The sequence below is a fragment of the Tiliqua scincoides genome, chromosome 3, assembly GCF_035046505.1.
Source record: "Tiliqua scincoides isolate rTilSci1 chromosome 3, rTilSci1.hap2, whole genome shotgun sequence".
NCBI classification, from domain to species: Eukaryota; Metazoa; Chordata; class Lepidosauria; order Squamata; family Scincidae; genus Tiliqua; species Tiliqua scincoides.
The window spans coordinates 38,577,915-38,601,245 of NC_089823.1; the positions used below are offsets into that span (position 1 = coordinate 38,577,915).

The 23,331-nt window shown below is 42.4% G+C and overlaps 1 protein-coding gene across 2 annotated transcripts in view; it reads left to right on the top strand.

The window, feature by feature from the left end:
* Positions 1-23,331, top strand: part of ALCAM (activated leukocyte cell adhesion molecule) — a 174,629-nt gene that overhangs the window by 92,924 nt on the left and 58,374 nt on the right. For both annotated transcript variants that reach the window (XM_066619881.1, XM_066619880.1), the window contains exon 2: positions 20,642-20,742. In XM_066619881.1, the coding sequence (XP_066475978.1) occupies positions 20,642-20,742 (101 nt within the window). The remainder of the gene's footprint in view (positions 1-20,641; positions 20,743-23,331) is intronic.

The following is a 23,331-nucleotide window of genomic DNA, read 5'->3' on the forward strand; positions in this document are numbered from 1 at the left end:
AAAGATATCACTACCCATGGGAGTTTCTGGTGTTCCCTGGGCTGATTACTAAAACAGTTTTTAACCCTGTGGTATTGATATTGCCTTTCTGTTTAACATCACAGAATTATGAATCTCTCCATTAGTGGACCCCAAATGGTATGTATGAACTTCTAGAAACACCAAAGGGTTAATCTCATCATAGAAATTAGGAGGCAATGGAAGGAGTACATGAGGCATAATATTCCCTTATTGTATTCTGTGAACTTTTGGTAAATGAGATAAGGGGAAAGCAACATGGAAAATGACTAGGATGATCTTACCTTATTTTCTGATGTTATGTGTTTTCATTATTCATCAGAAACCACCATCAACTTTTTTTTCCCTCTGAAATATTTTAGAATCTAAGGAAGATGATGGTGGGAAAGTACAGTACTAGTAATGATTTTCCAAACTCAGTGGTGGGAGAGGCCACTTTCCTATCACATTCCTTTATAAGATAGACTGTACTTTTTATGACACCAACACTGAATTTCCAGGGTTGTAGCTTGACAAGTTACACCCTGTTCTTATCAAAACACTATTTTTTTTTGTCATTCCTCTAGAATTGTAACTTTGAAAGCATTAGTCATTCTTATGTGATGCCTTGGTTTTACTAAATGCATAAAAAATATAATAGCAAACATCTCCTATACAACAGAGCCTCAAGGACAAAAGGTCTTACTTGAGCAAACTGGTGATTCAATATCTTTCAGCACCCGATAACCTCAATACAAATATGTAAGAAACAAAGAGAAACACTGGAGCAATTTTTCTCTGAATGCAGAAGTTTAGTAAAGAAGGTATCAAAAAAACCCATGTAAATATCCCTGTATGTGTGCTCGTTTTCCTCCAGAACCACTTCACCCTCCTAGACAGAGTCAACGCTGTCTAGTCTTTAGTGGATAGATCCCTTGCATGCTGTAGCAAGGTGAGGGCATATGCTTGGAGAAGTCTATCTACAGCTTGGTTTCAAAGCAGATTTGAAGCCAGGTTTGTGAGATATTAAAGATTCACATTCCAAAGTCTATCACGTACCGCCCTTTTCATTTCCATGGACAGCAGTTTCAGCATACCTATCAACTGCAAAATGTTCCAAGCTATTTCAGTTCCCTTACGCATGAGTAGACCTCCTCAGTCTACTATTTTTGCCTCTAATCAACAAAGTAGCTCCCAACATTGACATAAACTTTATTTACTCATCTTGTATTCCTATTTCTTGCTGCCACTTCTCCTTTCTTCAGGCATCTCCTGTTCTCTGACCTTCCCACCCCTCAGCCCTCTTGCCAATATGGATATGCTCACATAATTTGATTCATTCATTCATTACATTTCTACATTATCTTCCTTCAGTAATGGAATCTAAGCAGTGGTGTATGTAGCAAGCAGGGGGCAACCTGGCTGGGTACCAGGCCAGAAGGATGTGTGTCGCAAAGTGAGTGGATGCACTGTCAGGAAGAGACTGCAGCATGTACGTGCTCGTGACAATTTTTGACGGACTCCTCCTCTTTGTGTTCACTGAATGCAAAGAGAAGGAAGTTCCTTCCTCCAGGAGATCCCAGAAGCAACAACATGGTGTTGTGTGACACTGACATCACAATGCTGGCACCTTGGCCCCTAGTGATGGCACTGCATCTAAGGCAGAATAGAGTTCCTTTGTTGCTGACCAGATCTAGAACTGCTTAACTTCAGCACGATGACTGCAATGTATTATTTTCAGACCCTATGATACAATAGACTTCTGTAAGGAAAAATGGCATTTGACACTATCCCTCTGACCCATCTTCTGATCATTGCAAAAAACATGGCTGCTAGTTACAACTACTGAAATAAAAGGGATCTTACAGGTCAGCTTAAAGCCAGGAAGGCACCCAGTCTGGATATACTTCCACCAAAGTTGCTGAAAGCTTATCCTGACTGGTAGATGCCTATCCTTGCAGATCTGTTTACAACTGTTGATAGGTCTGGAACCATGCCAAAAGCATGGTCCCAGGCCATAGTAATTCTGAATGTATAAAAAGGTTGATGAACACTCACCTGTTAATTATAGGCTGATAAACCTCTCTATTGTTGTGAAGTTATATGCCAGCCATCTTCTTCATAGACTTCTGGATTAGCTTTGAGATCAGGATCTTTTAGGAGTAGAGCAAGCAGGTTTAGAGTAGGAAAGTCTACACTGGATCATTGCCTGATCCTCTTGCACATAATCACCAAATAGGCGACACAGAATAATTCTTGCCTTTGTGCGGCATTTTTGGATCTTCAGCTCTGTTGATTGGGATACCGTGTGGCAGAAACAGAGTGGAATCCCTAGCATTTATACACTACTGAAACAGAGACGCCTGTGTTTGCTTGGTCATGTCATGAGAATGGATGATGGCCGGATCCCAAAAGATGTCCTCTGTGGAGAACTCGTGCAGCAAAAGTGCCCTATAGGTAGACCAAAGCTGTGTTACAAGGATATCTGCAAGAGAGATCTGAAGGCATTAGGAATGGACCACAGCAGATAGGAAACCTTGGCCTCTGACCATCCTGCTTGGAGGCAGGCTGTGCAGCATGGCCTCTCCCAGTTTGAAGAGACACATGCCCAGCAGACTGAGGCAAAGAAGGAAGACCCGCAGCCAAGGAGACAGACCAGGGACAGTCTACATTTACTCTCAGTCACTCCAGAATCGGCCTTTTCAGCCACACTAGATGCTGTTCCAGAAAGACCATTCAGAGCATGATAGAAAGCAGAGCATTCAGAGTGGTTCCAGAAAGACCATTCAGAGCAGAGTCTTCCAAGATTGAAGGATGCCAATGTGGCAGAAACGTACATGAGAAGGAATTGATACGAAGCTCCCTTTTCTGATCCAAAGACTTTATCTGGGTTCTAGTTGTTGAATTAAAATCTCTTTGCGAGGTGGGTTCTCAGGACAGATTTTTTCCAACAGAGGTGTTATGTAGGGTTGTGTTTTGGCCCTACTGTGTTTATTTTTCAGTGATCTTGCCCCACTTTTACATAGCATAGGGGCTCACAGCCCCAAACTGGGCTCTATCTCAGTCCCTTTCCTACTGTATATGGATGAAAAGGTTCTTCCATTCCACATGAGCATTGCTTGAAACACCTGATCCAGTGCTATTATGACTATTTGATACGCAATAGGTTACAAATGAATTTGGATAAATCTGAAATTTAAGCTTTTGGCAACCTGCGAAAATTTTTTACTTGGACTTCTGACAGTAATTCCATCCGGCAGCTCATTGAATTCAAGTATCTGGATGTTCTTTTTCACTGTAGACCTTCTTGGTCGTCACACCAACAGACAGTGGTCAAAGCAGCTAAACTCTCTGTACAGGCTGTTTTGTGCTTCTAGTTTCACTTGGGGAAACTCTTATAGTCCTGCTGTGCTGCAACTTTCTAATGCTAAATCTACTGTGAAGCTCCTGTATGGCATTCCTATATGGCTGTCAGCATTTGACAATTCTATGGAAAGGGTCCAGGTGATGTTTCTGTATAAGATCTTTGGAGTCCCCCGTTGTGTCCCCTATATGCCTTGAAGCGGGTCAGCATAGATTGGCTGATTAGATCCAAGACGGCTTGGATTAGATTTTTAAAATTCTGGGTGCGGATTTGTTTTTATTTGACTCAGGATATTATTATAATCATCATCATTATTTATTAACAGTATTTATATGCCGCTTTTCAACAAAAAGTTCACAAAGTGGTTTACAGAGAAAATCAAATAACTAATGGCTCCCTGTCCCAAAAGGACTCACAGTCTAAAAAGATGCAACACCAGCAGACAGCCACTAGAAAAGACACTGCTGGGGTGAGGAGAGCAGTTACTCTCCCACTGCTAAATAGAAGAGGAGCACTCACTTGAAAAAGTGCCTCTTACCCAGTCAGCAGGATGCCCTTCTCCAGGCAGTGCTCTCAGACTTAGTACAGCCCTTGGGTTTAGCCCTGTTCACTAAGAAAATAAGAACAATGGGACTGTCTCCAGAGCTGCTGGGCTCATTGCCCCCAACCCCAGTGCTGGGTATACTTAGAACCAGGCTTCTGGGCATGGAGAGGCAAGCTCTTTACGAAGTGTCTCCCAAGTCACACTTTCCATTACACTTTCAACTTCCTCTGCATTATGGTGGAAGGCCAGATTACTTGTATTTTTTGGATCACCCTCTCAATCAATGGGTGCTTACCAGGGCTAGATGCAATGTCATATCTTCTAATATCTTGACTGGCAGATTAAGTAGTTTAACTTTAACCCCAGAGCTGAGACTGTGTGCATGTGGTCAGGGGACTGTTGAATCATTGCAACACATGCCGTTTTATTGTATCTGGTACCAGGATATTCGCCTGCATTATTTGAATTCTTCTCGTTTTTTTCTCCTTTCCATCTCGGCTGGGCCAATAAGGATAAAATTTCAGTGCATGCTTAGAGGAACTAATAAGGAGTTGACCAAGAGTGTAGTTTATTTCATCCAGCTTATCATGCAGAGATGTTTCTGAGACTTAGTGATGTTAATAAGTTAGCGGTGTTTTTGTCATGTTTTTGCTATGTTTTGTTATGTTTTGCTTTCTTATGTTATTTGCTAATTATTGTTGGTTTTGTGTATTGCCTATTATAATAACTAATAATAATAACTAGGTATTTATATACCGACTTTCTGGTCATCGGATTACTCCTCTGACTTTATTCGGTTTACATAGGCAGGCGTTTCTAAATCCCTCAAGGGGATTTTTACAATCATAGAGGTTCTCTATTTCAAGAACCAACAACATTTCTGTTGGATCTTCCAGGTTTGGTCTCACTTCTGGCCTCCAGTTCTCCACGCAGGCTGACAAGCAGCTCCATCTTTCACATGGAAGGCAGCCAAGACGCTTCTTGCTCACACCAAGAGCAGGTGGAAATCACTCAGCTGGGCTTGGCAGCTGCTTCAAGGTCTCGCCATTCTCAGCCGTTCAGGGAGCTGCTGGTGTCCTCGAACTGGCGACCTTCTGATGTTATCTTCGGGCTAACAGAGGCTCTTCCCTCTGGACCAGACCTCCTGCCCTATTATGCCAATAAAGGGATTGAATTGAATTGGATTGGGAAAAAACTGTTTTGGGTTTGGGCCTTTTTGAGACAAGCAGAGAAATATATTTTTTTAAAAGGTCCATCAAGGGTTAACCTTCCATTATTTCTTTTGTACCATCTTATAAATAGCAAATCAGTGGAAAGCATTGTTGACTTATGCTGAGAGAGCAGGACAAGATAAATGCAGTGTGTCAACTCCAACTTGAAAATTCATGTTCTGTTATTTAAACATCCACAACTGAACAACCGAGTGCAATCTTGGCATTCAGACCATAGCAAAGAAAATTTAATTGACAAATTTAACTTTACTGGATTATTAAGTATCGAGGATTAATGGGAAAGAGTGCAAAGCGAAACAACATGAGGATAGGACTTGGAACTGTGGAGCCAGAGAGGATTCACTTGTATTTATATACAGCACTTTGATGCTTCAATAAGAGCCCAATTCAAGGGAAGAAAAAATGGAATGCCTTATCTATAAAATAGAAATTGAGCCCCTTTCGTACTCTTGGGCCACATGGCGTAAGATGGCTCTTAACACCAAAATACATTTTAAAATGATGATCCTTTGTATTCTGATTTGTGGCAGAATCACTGGGCTTTAAATTTAAAATTTAGGCTGTTGGTATGTCTGCATGGGACTATCTAAATAATCCTGTATTCCTCATCACACCTATTTAAATTCCTACAATTAAGTGATAATAAAGGAAAAGAGGTTTGACGCTAGGAGAGGTCTTCATTCTACCAAATGAAGAAGGCCTGCTGTCCTTAGGCTTCTACCAAAATGCAGACAGATTCCTGCAGAATCTCATTTGCTTTTAAATGAGAAATATCACTCGGTGGTGATAGTAATACCACAAGGCATCGTCTCCTCAGTCATTACAGTTCCTACTGTTAATTGACCTGGTTCCTTTAAAACTTTTAACAACTGCACTCCATGCTATTGACACAAAGCTTTTACATTCATGCCAATTTTTATATATATATTACATCAGGAAGTCTGCACTTCCACTATAACTCAACCCTCTTTGCTGCAAAGTCCTTTTTCTGCCTTCTAAACAGGATGTAATTATTTTAAAAATTACTCTTTCCATAATGATGGCGAAATGTAGGCAGAAAGGATATATACACAGATATGCATGCATCTGCCGTCCCCCTGGGGCTTAGTTTGGAAAACTAGATAAAAAGATTTCCTTTTCTGCTCACAGCAGAGTCTGTACTGGGTAATAAAATATTTACATCAAGTAAGCAAGCCATTTAGCCTTCCTTCGCCCTAGTTAATCCTGACGAGTAAAAAGAATCAGATTTAAATGCTGGCATAGTGACACTATTTAAGTGGATACTGTAGAAAAGTAACTTTTTTTAAAATGTTAATCAAATGTGGAAACCTTTGGTTAATTTACCTCTAATATGTCTTCTCACATGCAGCTGTTAATGAGGCTTTAGCTAGAACATGCTGCAAAAAAAAAGGAAAAAAAAGAAAACTATTTTCTACAAATAGTGCCAAGCTATCTTACAGAAAAAGAACAAAAATAGTTCTTTTTTCTGGGTAGCTATGGAATGAACTCGGGCTGATAAACAGAAGAAAGATAAAAATGAAACTAGCACAGAGCAGGCTGTTTTACTTTGATTTTTAACACTGATGGGACTGAGTGGGGGCGGAAAACATACATGCAGTACAGTAATGCCCCTAAATACATGGGGTTCTTGAAGCCCTAGTGAAAGCCCAGAACTGTGCAAGTACAGGAATACTTTCACTGAAGGGTGTCTGGTATCCAGTGTCTACCCCTTGGGATACGGAGCAGTCAACTTGACTGATTGCTGTGCCACACCTCTGGCAGGAAACTGAAGCCAATCTGGGACATTCCAAATGGCTCCATGCAAAAGGCTTTGGAGGTTCGGATGAGAGGCTGGTGGAGGGGGTTTGCACAACATGCAACTGAGGATTTAAAACATCACCTGCAGATTGCAGTGAGGAGGCTAGCTGGAGGGAAGCGATGCTAACAGTTTGCAGCAGCCATCCCCTGTGGAAAAGGAGGAGGCTGGAAGAGGGATCCCAGTTGGGGGGGGGGTCAGTTAGAGGGAGGGTTTGAATTAATTTCATCCTCTCCTCTCCTGAGCCTGCAGCTAAACTCAGAGGCACTTCCCCCCCCACCCCAGCCTTCTCCTTACCCTGTGAGGATGAACTACCATAGATATTCACCTATAGTAAGTGAAATTTTTACCAAGTAATCAAGCTCCAATTATCACTTCGACTTATCCCTGGGTCAATCAAAGGGCAAAGCCTTTCAACTCTGAAAAGTTTCCTTTCTCAAGCAGGAGGCAGGCACAGCTCCTTAGAAGCAATTTGTTAACCTTTTATTCTCCTTCCTTCTGCTACAGCCTGGGTCTGCTTTGCAAATGCTTGCAAAGCAGGTCTGTTTTTTGAAACACCAGGATGGGAATCCTCCTTTCCATTTGAAGTAGGCTACAATTCAATGCACCCTTACTTAAGAATAACACCCATGGAAAGCAGTGGGTCTACTTCTCAGTAAAAGGGGTTGCAAATATGTGCAGGTCCATCTCTCTGCTGTGAATTGAATTGCACACGCCCAGTTATGTGTTATGGGTTGTATGTTTTACATAGAGCTTCTGGCTTAACACACCAGACACCTTAAAGGTGGATTTGATTCATGATTCTCCTGCAGTGGTTCCCACCCTTTTTCACTTGCATATCCCTTGGCAGCCTATTTCCATAAATTGTACCCTTCATATTAGCAAAATGTTTGTAATAATACAAGCCCTCATCTCCTCTCTATGAAAGCCCAGACTTATCTGGACTGTGTATTTATCACAGTGTTTTCTCTTTTTATCTGTTTGAAGAACAGAAGACTCTGCCTTTGCACTGTTTTGCACCAGAAGTATGCTGAGGCATTCTGGGTGATGGATCACTTTCCATATTCTGTTTCAGCTTTTTTACTGTGCTGGTTTTCAATCACTGGTTCATACATGAATTGATGACCAAAAACTAGCTATTGGTGACCAAAAACTAGCTATTTCACAGCCAACTAGCTACCTCCCTTCCTGCCTTGCTGGTCCTTGCAAGGCATTCCTATCTTGCAAGGCATTCTGGAGCATGACCTGCCTTTTTCTACCGTTATTCCATTCTTTTTTCAAGTACCCCTAAAGTTCCTTTTGAGTGTCCCTGGGAGTACATGAATACCAGGTTGGGAACCACTGTTTTACTGGTATGTTGTTTTCAGTGCACTTACTCTGATAGTGCTTACAAAAAGGTGATGAGGACCAGAATTTAAAAAGAATAAAAATGATTTTACTATGTTTTTAATAAATTAGAGACTACAGTTCTTAGGTAACAATTAGTGGTGGGTTATTATTCAGGATCTGGCCTTGAGTAAAATCAGACAAAACTATAGTCACCCTAAGTTTAACCCCCAACTTATCCGAGGGTCATAGAAAATTCCATGATTTTTGTCTCAGAACCTGCCCTTGGCTTATCTGTGGGATCGACTTATAGGCGGGTGCCTGTGGTATTTCCCCCCTGGTGAATTGGCTGAACTGTAAGTGTGACAAAGAGATGCTATATTTTCACAATGGAGAGAGGTGAAAAGTGATGTGCCCCAAGGATCTGTCCTGGGACCAGTGCTTTTCAAATTGTTCATAAATCACCTGAAGATAGGGTTAAGCAGTGAGGTAGCCAAGTTTGTGAATGACACTAAACTTTTCCAAGTGGTGAAGAGCAGAAGGGATTGTGAAAAGCTCCAGTGGGATCTTTAAAAACCAGGAGAATGGGAAGCAATGGCAGATGTATTCCAATGTAAGTAAGTGTAAAGTAATGCACATTGGAGCAAAAAATCAAAACTTCACATATAGGCTAATGCAGTTGTTCTCATACATTAAACACCAGGACCCACTTTTTAGACTGAGAATCTTCAGGACCCAGCAGAAGTGATGTCATGACCAGAAGTGACATCAGCAAGCAGGAAAATTTTTAACAGTCCTAGGCTGCAGTCCTACCCACACTTATCCAGGAGTAAGTCCCATTTACTATCATTGTTAAAAAGATATACATAATAGCTTGTTAAAAGTACAGTCTGTAACATTTCCCCAAATGCAATCACATACCAGGGGAGTATCAAGTCTAATATATAAAAAATAAAAAATTTAAAAGAATGGGGGCCCAGCTGACATTGGCTCGCGACCCACCTAGTGGGTCCTGGCCCACAGTTTGAGAAACGCTGGGCTAATGGGTTCTGAGCTGTCTGTGACAGATCAGGAGAGAGATCTTGCGGTGCTGGTGGACAGGTCGATGAAAGTGTCAACCCAATGTGTGACAGCAGTGAAGAAGGCTAATTCCATGTTTGGGATCATTAGAAAAGATATTGAGAATAAAATGGCCAGAATCATAATGCCATTGCACAAATTGATGGTAAAACCACGCCTGGAGTCTTGCATTTGGTGGGCCGCTGTGCGATACAGGAAGCTGGACTAGATGGCCTTTGGCCTGATCCAGCGAGGCTCTTCTTATGTTCTTAGAGACTGGTCTGTGTAAGGCTTTGCACAAACTGAACATGGCAGCAAGCAGGCTCGTGATTCTGACGGAGGCTTTGCAAGTGCGTGGTGATGTACTTGGGAGCAGTTTGCCTGGGGGCATTACTATATATCATGGCTTAAGGGCCTTTTAAACTATCCTCCTCTCTCGTCATATTTTGCCTCATTATAACAAATGCTGCTGTCACAACATGGTTCTGTCTGTTACATTCACCCACATGCCTTGATGCTTGACATACTTTATGGATTATCTCTTGTCACAATTACTACTCCTCAGAGTCAGATTTTCTGACTTTCCTGTTATACCATGTCCAGACAGATAACACTGAACATTTAGTAGTGAATTAGCTCTAGCATTTGGGTGGACTATTACTGTCAGAGTGTCTCAGTATTTTAGTAGGTGGTTGTGTTGGTGCAGTACTGAAGCAGGTGTACTGAGTGGACAAGTTATTTGGAGGGTGGTGATTGACTCTCCTCTCTTGGCTAATAATATCAGCCAATCAGCTAGGGGACCAATCAGCTAGGTCCAGGAGATAACCTATGTTTTTGGGGAGGGCAAGGGGGGACCATGATCACCATGAAGATGACGGTTCTGAGGAGGCTGTCTATGATCCCCAAGATTTGCAGTGTCACTTTCTTCAGCCAAGATACTTGAGAAGTGCCACATCAGTTTCTCTTGGAGGAAACTGATTATCTGGATTCATTTCAACCTGGTTTCAGGACTGGCTTAAGCCCAGAAGTGTGCTAGTCAGTGGCCATCCATTAATGAATGACTGACAAACAGAAAGAGTGCAACCCATGCCATTTTACTCAACCTCTAGGTAGCTTTTGATACTGTCAACTATGACATCCTTCTGGGTAGGCTACCTGGTTTGCGGATTGGAGGCACTACTTTTCACTGGTTCCTACCTCAATGGTAACTTCCAGAAAGTTATGCTGTGGGAACTACTGCTATACCTTGTTGTGCAGAAAGGTCCATCTTGTTCCTTGCATTTTTTTAACTTCTATGTGAAACTACTAAATGTTGTAATCACCAGATTTGAAACAAGATGACTGCAGCATTCTGATAAGACCCAGCTCTGCATTTCCCTTCCATCCAACATGTAGGAAGCAGTGGAGGTGTTGATTCTATGCCTGGGCTTTGGCCTGAATGAAGGCCATTGGCTGACTATATAAGCCAGCCATCAGCTTAAAACTCCTAGGACAGAGTACAGTTAAACCAACAAATAAATAAAGTTATAAACATAACATCAATAACTTCACAGAAGTGACAGACTATAACCAGAGGGATACATCGAGCAGAAGCATAAAACAAAATTAAAACCAGCTGGGCAACATGCTGGAATACCTGGGCAAGCAAGACGTATTTGCACCATGAAGCCATCTAATGTGGTGCCAGAGAAGCTTTCCAAATATGAGGCACCATGATCGAGTGCCCTTTGTCACTATATGTCCCTCCTCCTCCCCTGCAGGGGTGTAGCCCTACATCAAAGGGTCCTCTGAAATCCATCTCACAAACAGACAATTGCAACAATTTTTTTTTAAATTTAAAAAGTGTATTCAGATTGGTCCAGATTCACTTGACCCCAACAGCCAGCTCTCTGTAAATAAGAACATAAGAACAGCCCCACTGGATCAGGCCATAGGCCCATCTAGTCCAGCTTCCTGTATCTCACAGCGGCCCACCAAATGCCCCAGGGAGCACACCAGATAACAAGAGACCTCATCCTGGTGCCCTCCCTTGCATCTGGCATTCTGACATAACCCATTTCTAAAATCAGGAGGTTGCGCATACACATCATGGCTTGTACCCCATAATGGATTTTTCCTCCAGAAACTTGTCCAATCCCCTTTTAAAGGCGTCCAGGCTAGATGCCAGCACCACATCCTGTGGCAAGGAGTTCCACAGACCGACCACACGCTGAGTAAAGAAATATTTTCTTTTGTCTGTCCTAACCCGCCCAACACTCAATTTTAGTGGATGTCCCCTGGTTCTGGTATTATGTGAGAGTGTAAAGAGCATCTCCCTATCCACTCTGTCCATCCCCTGCATAATTTTGTATGTCTCAATCATGTCCCCCCTCAGGCGTCTCTTTTCTAGGCTGAAGAGGCCCAAACGTCATAGCCTTTCCTCATAAGGAAGGTACCCCAGCCCCGTAATCATCTTAGTCGCTCTCTTTTGCACCTTTTCCATTTCCACTATGTCTTTTTTGAGATGCGGCGACCAGAACTGGACACAATATGCCAGGTGTGGCCTTACCATCGATTTGTACAACGGCATTATAATACTAGCCGTTTTGTTCTCAATACCCTTCCTAATGATCCCAAGCATAGAATTGGCCTTCTTCACTGCCGCCGCACATTGGGTCGACACTTTCATCGACCTGTCCACCACCACCCCAAGATCTCTCTCCTGATCTGTCACAGACAGCTCAGAACCCATTAGCCTATATGTGAAGTTTTTATTTTTTGCTTTAATGTGCATGACTTTACACTTACTGACATTGAAGCGCATCTGCCATTTTGCTGCCCATTCTGCCAGTCTGGAGAGATCCTTCTGGAGCTCCTCACAATCACTTCTGGTCTTCACCACTCGGAAAAGTTTGGTGTCGTCTGCAAACTTAGCCACTTTACTGCTCAACTCTGTCTCCAGGTCATTTATGAAGAGGTTGAAAAGCACCGGTCCCAGGACAGATCCTTGGGACACACCGCTTTTCACCTCTCTCCATTGTGAAAATTGCCCATTGACACCCACTCTCTGCTTCCTGGCCTCCAACCAGTTCTCAATCCACGAGAGGACCTGTCCTCTAATTCCCTGACTGTGGAGTTTTTTCAGTAGCCTTTGGTGAGGGACCGTGTCAAATGCCTTCTGAAAGTCCAGATATATAATGTCCACGGGTTCTCCCGCATCCACATGCCTGTTGACCTTTTCAAAGAATTCTATAAAGTTCGTGAGGCAAGACTTACCCTTACAGAAGCCATGCTGACTCTCCCTCAGCAAGGCCTGTTCGCCTATGTGTTTTGAGATCCTATCTTTGATGAGGCATTCCACTATCTTACCCGGTATGGATGTTAGGCTGACCGGCCTATAGTTTCCCGGGTCCCCCCTCTTTCCCTTTTTAAAAATAGGCGTGACATTTGCTATCCTCCAATCTTCTGGCACCATGGCCGTTTTGAGGGACAAGTTGCATACCTTAGTCAAGAGGTCTGCAACTTCATTCTTCAATTCCTTAATAACTCTTGGTGGCAGCAAATATGTATCTTTTTAACTGCTACTATTGTCAAGGAACAGTCCCCTAAATGGGCTGAAACCTGTGTTTTTGTCCGACTTGGCATGTTTTCCATCAATATATCTCTAGTTGTCTTCCCATACTCTTCATAGCCAGGGACTACTTGGAAAGCCTGGAATCATTCTGGCTTTGCACTTGAGGAGGATACTTGGGAGCAAACATATTTACTACCTTAGTCATTCCCTGATTCTAGACATTGACTAAAGCAGAGCTATTCAAACTGGGACATTGCAACGCCCTAGCCTGACAGCCCTGGCCTCTGCCCCCTTAAGGGGTGGGGGCAGGGGGAAGGCAGCGACGTGATCCCTAGGGAGCTGCAGGGAATGGGGTGCACTAACCAGTCCCTGCAGCAGCCTTCCTGGGTTGTGGGGAGCCCTGCGCGGAAAACCAGAAGTGGAGCGCGATCGCTCTGCTTTCACTTTTAGAAGGTTGGGGAACCCTACAGATGCTTGCGCAAGTTTCCCCGCACCCCAGGAAGACTGTTGCAGGGACTGGTGAGTGCATCCCAGTTCCTGCAGCTCTTCTTAATGATGCAATCCTGGGGGTCACGTCGCTGCCTTCCCCCCGCCCCACTACCTCCCTCCCCTGCAAGGACTTACTGTGGTCCTCAAACTCCCTGAAAGTTTGAAAACCGCAGGTCTAAAGTATCTACAGGACCATCACCCATAGCAGCTACAAATCCCCCTAAAGCCTTGACAATTGTGCCTTAACAATTTTACTACCTTATCAGTGTGCCGTGGGATGGAAAGTTTGAAAATCACTTATCTGCTCTATCAGAAGGGTCCTGCTGGCGCAATGGTAAGGGAAATGAAAAGCTACTTTGCAGCCTAGCTTCTTTGGCTTTTCAACAGTTGGCTAAAAAAAATGTTTTGCCACTCTTTTTTTCTGCTTTGTTCCAAAGGGAGGTGTAACCCATTCCTTCCAGCAAGAATGAATAATTTGTAATCCAATTAACAACTCTTGTTCAACCATGCTTCTCTTTGAAGAACATTAGACTAGCATTGCCTGCCATGTAAAATAATCACTTCTTGTTTTTCTTTTTTTCTCCAAATGTTGTCTTTTTGAATAATATTTTTAGTTACAGTTATCTGTGAAACTAAAGGCTCAGTATCTCAAATAAGAGGTTACAAGAATCAAGCCTACCTGGATTTGTTGTGTAGCCATTATCCAATTGCTACTGCTTTTTAAGATTGTGAGACCTTTGGAACTGGTAACTATTTATTTATTGCCAGGTAATCCACTTTGGCTTCAATCTTGCACACACTTTCAAAGGGCTAAGTCCCATTGAGCACAGTGAGACTTATGTCTGAGTAAACATGCATAAAATGGTGGCATTTCTGAACTTTTTAAATAGAAAAGTAGTATATAAATATTGTAATAATGACTTGGTAACCCAACAACGAAATGGAATTGGTAGCAAAAATACCTTTCAGGGTTTCTATGAGGTAAACACAGTGAAAATTTGCAAAGTGCTCTACATTTTGCTATATAAGTGACAGTAGTGGGATTATTTTAAGCAGAATCAGCTTTTCATTTTACCCTAGAAAGATTGTAGTTATCCTTACCATGTAATCACTCAAATAAGAAGTTGCCCTGGGGGCTGATCTTATGAAGTACATTTCACTCTGTTTTTTTGTAAGATGGCAATCAAATGGTAAAGGTCATTTTTGAAGGGGGACAAAATAGAAGAATTAAATTACCTGTACAACATTCAATTTTCTTTTTGCAATTCTTTTCACATGTTTATGAATAAATACATAATTGTGCTGTTCCCTGTCCTAAAATTCTTAGATGCCGTATACTGCTGGAAAGTACCCTTACTTTGGCCCTACTCTCTTATTTTATACTTCTTATGGAGGCTCTTTTTGAGTTGGGGTCTTTGATAATGCTCTTAGACAGTAGCAACACTTTTTGCAACCATCAGGGTTGATGGTTACAGATCAACCCGCCATAAAATACATATCCAGGTGAATGGTCTTTCTCAGGGTTGTCAAACATAAGGCCCGGGGGCAAGATGCGACCCGCAGAAGCTTTTTATACAGCCCTCAGGCTCTCAGCTGTTGAGCCATGCTGAGGTGTTACTGCTGAAAGGGCAGCCCACTTGAAAATTGAGCTCTCCCATATCTTGAATATGATCAAGATATGTATATTTTCTCTTCTGTCATTTGCAGCTAATGAGTTCCCAAGTGAGAAAAAGTGCTTATTTTTGGTCATGACCTGTTTTTATGACATTACTTCTTGCCTAATGACATCACTTTTGGCCCTCAGCAGGCATCATGAATGCTATTCGGCCCTCATATGAAATGAGTTTGACACCCCTGGTCTATCTTGTTTCATGTTTGCTGAGTGTATGATGCACTTGACGCAAAATTGGCCCACAAGATTCTTTGACCTGGGAAAGATTTTTTTCCTCCACTGAAGTACAGTCTGATGCTCAAACAGGAAAGATGATGACACAACCTTGACTCCACTCCAGCAGCCACTTTTCCATTGTATTGTCTTCCCACACTCTTCAAGAATAAACGTTTTACTTATGTCAGCCCAATCTTCTGGCAGTGGAACAGTGCAAGCAGAAGTTGCAAGACAGTGCCATGCAGCTTAGTCCAAATCTCAGCACACTTTGATAGGCTGTGTTCCCTGTACCTCCTTCTGGCCGAGCTCTACGTTGGCTGTGTAGAGGCAGCGATGTCACCACTGCCGAGCTCCAGTGCTCTGAGAGATGCTGCCTGGGATCTCAATTGCCGCTTACAGTGGACAGTGTTAATAGGTAGTGTGTTTTGCAAGCTAATAGTTACACTCTGAGTTGTCAGGGGTGCTTTGGCTGTTGTGCCTCCGCCTGCCTCCCCCCTCTCCGGAGCGCCTCCTCCCTGCCTTCCCCATGCCCCCGCTTTCTTCTCCACTGCGACTGCTGAGTGGTGGAGACCAGGCGCCTGCCAAGCACTAGCCTGGTGCCAGCCAGCGCTGGGCTAGCACAGGCACTCGCCCAGTGTTAGGGCTTGCAAACATGCCTTATGGCATGTTTACAACAGTGCGTGCAGGCGGTAAGATGGTGTGCAGAGCATAGGATCGGGCTCTAACTGAGCTATACTCTGCAAAAGCTCATTCCACAATATATTTGCTAGTCTTTAAAATGCCAAAAGATTCCTTTTTGTGTTTATCTCTTTGGATAGCCATGTATACACTAGCCTAGCAAACCGGTTGTGTTTAAATCAGAGAGTTTCAACCTAAGAACATGAGCCCTGCTGGATCAGGCCATAGGCCTATCTCATCCAAATTCCTATATCTCACAGTGGCCCATCAAAAGCCTCAGGAAACACACAAGACAATAAGAGACCCACATTTTGGTGCCCTCCCTTGCATCTGGCATTTTTAATCTTTTTTACCTTTTTAATCTCATGGCACACTAAGAAGGTGCTATATCTTTGTCTTTTAGTGTGACGTTTTAATGCTGCCTTGTTTTTAAGAAGATTCTAATATTTATGTTTTTTTATTGTGATTTTATGTTGGAAGCTATTTTGAATGCCCTTTGGGGAGATAAAACAGGGTAGAAATTTAGTAAATAAATCTTTTCAGGGCTCACCATCCTTTTTTGGACCATTGACAAGGCACACCGTGCTACCAGTGGGAGGGCACACATCCCCAAAGGCCCTACTCATAAATTACCCTCCCCTGAGCTCCCTTTGCACACTTGAGGACAATTTGCAAGCACACCAATATTTCACAGCACACTGGTTGAAAATTGCTGGTTTCAATGGAAGCAGAAACAGAAAACATACAAAACATTTATATTTGTTTTCAAGTTGTGTTACTTTGCTGTTGAAGTGTTTCTCCAAAATCAAAGTAAAATTTTTTTTCTTGTGGACTGGTGTTCATGTAGCCTGGATGTAGTCTGCCTCCTCCTTGTCCAAAAGCAGTTTCATTCACATTCCTGAAGCTGCATATTGACTGTTTGGTAGTGTACACTTGTTGCCATAGCAACTTGGAGGGGTTAACAGGTATTGTTAGAAAGTAAAGGGATAAGATCAACAATGAAACTCCCATGGGGACAGTATTTTTCATGATGACATTTAGTGTACATTAGCAGAAGAGCAAACAACCTCCCTTTTTCAGATGCAAAGGGGTGATCTGCCTGCCATTGACCAGAGTTTTACCTAGTGAAAATATTCAAATTTCTTGGCTTTTTTAAAGTTCGTTTTTTTCCATAGAACATCAAGATTTTACTGTGGTTTTATTCAAAGGGAAACAACTTAAAAGAGGATTTTCCTGGCACTGTGTTAGAAACTAACAAAGATTTCAGCTGCAAAATTGAAATGTCATTCTTCTTCCTGCTTTTTCACAATTGAGTTTATGGGTGTTGGGGAAAAGGCTCTGTTGGGGAAACCCCTCTGTGGGGTTTTTTTTGGGGGGGGAGTGGGGGGAGTTCTGTTCTTCATTAACCTTTTCACTCAGATACAGATTCCTTATGCAACTTAAAAATTTACATTTCTTTAGCACCATCTAGTGGACTAAGTGATGCAAACTTTAAATGATAAAACAGCTTTAACAAATGGAATTTCAGCTCTAGATGCAATTTAAAGCATGTAGTTTATTTTGTGACTATATATTTCCATTGGATGCATGCTGGAGAAAATTTGTGATCATTTGCCGTGGGTGAAACAAATTCTAGTAAAATGGAAGTCTGCAGTAGCAATTATACTAGAACATAGCCTCAGGCTTTCCACAGTGTCATTCCTCTGATATTTGTTCACAGATGAAAACAGGGAAACTTCTGTGTATTTGTAACTCCCCACCCTTGCACAAAGATTCACTGCCTGCGATTGTTATGCACTGCTGATTTTCCTCTGACTTTCCTCTGTCCCGTATGCTATATTCATTTCTTCAGTTAGCAAGTGTACCTTCTGCAACCTTCTTTCTCTCATGCTATCTAGAGGTGGGTTGGGTCACAACACCACTGAATAATTCTGGGCACAGTGGATACTTCATACCCCATACTTCCCCTGGGGGCTAGGGATAAGAATTGGCCCTCTGTTTGGCTGTACTTGTCGTAAGAGGCGACTAAACAGCCACCGGGTAGATGGGACTTGTTAGCCTGGGAAGGCAGCTCATCTGAGAGAAGGAAAACTCTGATCCCAAACCTCCACTGCCTTGTGGCTATATCCAGTTGTAGAAAAGGCTTCAGGAGTCAACCTTGAGGCAAAATCCAGAGCCAGAGTCCCTGAGGCAGTTCATGGCTGAACACAGTCATGTTCTGGCAACTCCTGCGACGCTGCTGGAACCAACCGTATTGGCTTCTGCCTTTCTATTGGACCATTTTAGTGATGTGGAGGGATGGGGGGTTTGCTGCATGGAAAACAGTCTATCCTCCATATCTACTTTACCCAGGCTTTGCGCACTGGAGAGGACACTCTGTTCCAGAACCACCATTCAGAGTGCAATACCAGAGTTTTCCAAGACTGAAGGATGCCAACAGTGGATACTTTTCCCAGGTCTATCCATACAATCAGCAACACAAATTAGAACCACTTCTCCACTCTATCTAACATAATTCATAGGCTGTAAACATCCATGTATTCACTCAGCTGCAGTGGCTAAAGCATTGCAGAATCTTGTCTTCTCAATGCATCTCTTTCGTTAGGCGGTAATTCAACTGCCATTTTTTTTAAAAAAAATTTTCAGAACTGTGTAAGTGAGAGAAAATCTCCGCCTGACCCCAAAAGCACTTTCAGAGGGTAGAAAACATCAAATATTTAGCTGTCTTTATTTGCATGGATGTAAGAAGTAAGGGTTGCCAAATGTTGAAGAGGAGGTTAAGCCGAATTAAGCAATTAGCTTTTCCTGCAAAGTGCACAAGCTTCTACATACTAGTCATTTTATGAAGACTGTCCAGGCATGCCCCGGTATCCATGGGGTTCTGTTCCTAAAGCCCCCATGCTTAGCTAAAACCGCAGATATGAGAGATGCTGGCCAGTTCCCTGCCCCCCCTAATGCCTTTTATCACTCCCAGTTTTATGGAAAAAATCAAAAGTGGCTGTTTTGGCCTAAACAGCCATTCTGAAGCCTGCAGAGGACATGGGCAGACGTACATGGCCTCGGTGGGGCTCAGAAGACCCTGCGGGGAGCCCAGCCACATCCACAGTTAACTGAAACTGTGGACACATCCCCCCTTATTGCATTCAGACAAAACAAACCGTGAACTTCATATTCTATCACAATGCAAATTCGAAACAAATTAAAATGGCAAAGCTTGGGGTGCCTCCTGGGGCAAAAAAATGTTACTCTTAGTCACTTTGTTTTGCTATTGTTAATCACTATTCTTAGTATTGTTATTGTTAGTTGTATTTACTTGGCTGATAGTAGATAAGGGTTTTAAAACTAGAGCTAGCAAAAGTGATGCTTTCACATTTGCAATCCTAATGCATATTTTCCCAATGTTACTTTGTTCCTCTTAATAACTACCTAGGCCACTCTAATACTTCTGTTGCAGTAATATGACTCTTAAAAGAGTTAATGGACTGGAGCAAGACTCCATCTGTAGACTTTCCTTTATTGCTTCTTTGAGTTCTTAACTTATGTCCTACCCTATATTCAAGAAGCATGTTTGACTGCACATGCTCCTTTGATTGCGATAAAAAGTAAGAGATTTATTCTGGAACCTGTCAAGTACAATACAAAATCTGTCATATTCTGATTCTTTTCCTTGCTCCTTTGGGCCTTTCTGTGATTGGAGAATTCTGCATCATGGTGAATTGATAACTCCATTCACTGATAAATATATGTTGTATTTATCTCACTACTCTAACATATTTGTATTCTGCCACTTTGCCGTCTTGGAAGAATTTCAAGCTATAATATTCTTCAGTATATTTCATGCCATTCTGTTAATTATAATGCACTCTGAATGTAGCCACAGAAGCAGTCAGAGGTTTGACAGTGACTTTGTAGGAGAAATACAAATGAAGGTGAACACTGTGGGGAAGGTTTAAGCAGGCCAAAATTGGTTTCTAGTACTGGGACTAAATGTACTGTTTCTATATTGCTAAATGTGTGATGGTCACTATACCCTAGTGTTTTCCTAAAATTATTCCTGGCATAAGGGTGTAAACAAAGTTCATCAGATTCTTTTGAAATGTTCACATAGAAATCAACATCCTGGAAATTAGGGGGGAGGGGGGTGTGTGACATAACGACGTAATCACGTCACCATCAATCTTCTGAACAATCACATTGCATTACATGCAAAAACCCGACCTGCAGACCACCTCCATTTGGCAAACTTTGTCTCGCTCTGGGCCCAGTAGCTTCATGTTCTTGCTGGTGAGCTGCAAAAACACCATTGTAGGTGAGAGAACGGGGCAGCTAGACTGGAATGGGCCAAACATCACTGAACAGAAGCTTGGGCAGTGTAATGTCACCCCCTTCTGAGGGTGTCACCTGTGCAGTCCACACAGCTGCACACCTATTGTGACACCACTGAACAAACGTTCCCTTACCTGGAAGAGGCCTCCATGACTGCCCCTACCCCAGAATACTGCACTCACCCTACTGGCATGGTTGCATTGGCACTGGAAAGTTGGTTTGGACTGGGCTGTCAAATGAAATATATTTGATAGGGATCCCAAATATAAATATGCTAGTTTAAAAAAATCTATCATTGACAAAACAATAACAGACCTACACATTCCAAACACAATTGAGTGCATATTTCTTTCACTTTCTTTTTAACAGGCCTTGGATTGAACACAGTAAACACAGTTTATGGAGACACTATTATTTTGCCTTGTCGTATAGAAGTTCCTGATGATCTGATGTTTGGAAAATGGAAATATGTAAGTATAACTTCGTAAATTGCTTCTATTTCTATGCTTATGAATTGAATGAACGTGTTCTTCTGTTCAGTGCAATTGAACATATGCTTCAAATGTGTAATAAGAAATTGTAGCATTTGGGGGCTGAAGTGTGTTAAGTATCTGGCGCATTTTAGCATACTTTAGTGTAAGTGTGTAATGGCAAGTTTTAAGTATTATGTTGCTTTTCCTACCATGGGGGATGCTCTGTCCAGAAGGACACAGTGAGACTGCAATCCTATACACACTTTCCTGCAAGGAAGCCTCATTCAATACAATGGGATTTATTTCTGAGTAGACAGTGGTGCTAGTTGTAGAAGTGCTGCTATTCTAGATGGTTATTGTTTGTTTAGAATCCATCTTGTGGCTTGTCTTCTTTCCTGACAAGTTTTACTGTAAAAGAACCTTCATTGCTTGGTTCATCATTTTAAAAGAGGATACTAAAAGTATAAAATGAGGTCATATCAGGGGTTGTCCTGATCCACAGTTGGCCAAAGGCCCATGCCCACCAGGCAGTCAGTGCTTGTGGTCGCAGTAGTGCCCCTAGTGTGGTGCTTTGTGACAGGCAGGGACTTTGCCCCTAGATACCTAGCAACCTGGCACACGTACTGTGCCTTTCCTATACAAAATGATTCATTGTGGTGAAAAACATGTTTTCTCTGCTTATGCTGTTTCACCCGCTGCTGTATTTTGTGGCTTTTATGGTTATGTAAAACAAATCCATGAACTCAGTGACTGTATTGCGTTTTGCGTCTGAGAGTGCATGGAGTATACAAAGGAAACCTGGTTCAGACACCGCAGGAAGATGGTCTGGATGCTCATAGCTCATTATTTGTTGAGCACGCTACAACTCTATATGCTTTTAGCAAAGCTGACAGTTATGGTTCATCTCCTGCTCGGCAGCACAGAATGGAAGAAATTTCTATATGATCTCTAAAAGATTGTGGTCAGTGGTGTCTGTTGACGTGAAGAGGTCCAGGGCAGAGCATACAGAGGCTTGGGAAGCAGAAGGCCAAGCTGAGCTTTAATGCACAATTTTTGTTAATATAGCAAAGTGGTCAAAATTCAGGAGCTCAGACCAGGATAATAAACAGAGGCTGAAGACAGGGAGAAATAAACTCCAGGACAAGGCCAAGAGGAGGGGATGAGGTTCAACAGTAAGGCTGAAGTGAGGAGAAAAATCAGGAAAAAAATGGCAGTTGAATCCAGTGTTGAGTCCTAGCATCGTCCACTGGAAAGCTGTTGATTTGGACTAAGGAGACATGGTTCATATCCCTGCTACGTCATATCCCTGGACCTGTCACTCACCTGTCTTTTAGGTGAGTATAAAATGGGATAAACCCTGGGTGTGCAACCTTGAACCCCTTGGAGAAAGATCAGACACTGTGGCTGGAAAATGTGGACGCACTGTGACCCTGGGAAATGGTTTCTCATACACGTAAGGGGCTACTTCTTCCTGTGTTTAATTAACAGGAAACAGAACCATCAAGAACAGCTATTTCAAAGGCCCAATTGATGTGTTTCATTCCAGTGATTTTAATCTATTTCTTCAGTAATGTTATGTATGTAATAATAATGTATGTAATAGAGTTGTTAGAAATAATCATGGTTGTCTTTTTTCCTTTGAGAATGGGATAACGGTGTTGGTCTGGGGCTGCAAAAATAATGTATCTTTGGGTGCCCTAAAGACTAACCAAATTATTCTGGAACTTGTGCTTTCATGGACTAGAGCAGGGGTGTCCAAACATTTTGGCAGGAGGGCCACATCATCTCTCTGACACTGTCAGGGGCTGGGGAAAAAAAGAATTAATTTACATTTTAAAACTTGAATAAATTTACATAAATGAATATATTAGAGATGGAATTTATATGAATGAATGAAGGTCTTGCAATAGCTCAAGGCCTATAAAAGGCCATGCACAAAGCAAGGCCAGCCTTTCCTTCACTGCCACTGCTGCATCACAGATGTGAAACAGCAAGTAGCAGATGGAGCCCTCATCCCACAGCTCAGGTGAGAGGTTGAACAGTCGTCCTCTTGCTGAGAGCAGTTGCATTGGGCCAGCACGGGCTCCAGCAAGTCTCTGGAGGGCCAGAGGCTCATTGGAGACAGGGGGCTCCCCAAGGGCCTTATTGGGAGCCCCCGAGGGCCACAAGTGGGCCCCGGGCCAGGGTTTGGGCACCCCTGAACTAGAGTGTACCAGATGAAGTGGAATCTACTCCACAAAAGCTTATGGTGTAATAAATGTATTAGCCTTTATGGTGGTACAAGACTCTTTGTTGTGTTTATTTTGAAACAAATCCTAGACTGGCTGTTTAAAAAAATTAGTTTTTAATAAAATACTTAGTTTTTACAGTGCTCAAAGAAGACTTGTGGATTCTGCCTTTGAAATGAATTTGCCTCTGCCATTGAAATGAACTTGCAAGCTTGCTACATGATTTTTCAGATTTTCGTGCAATCTGATCCTGTGGGTTGACGTGAAGAACAGTTATTGTCTCTAGATCTGTTGGAATGTGAAACGAGCCCTCGTTTCTGCTGTACCGCTCCCTAAAGTCCCTTACATGGCACAGCTT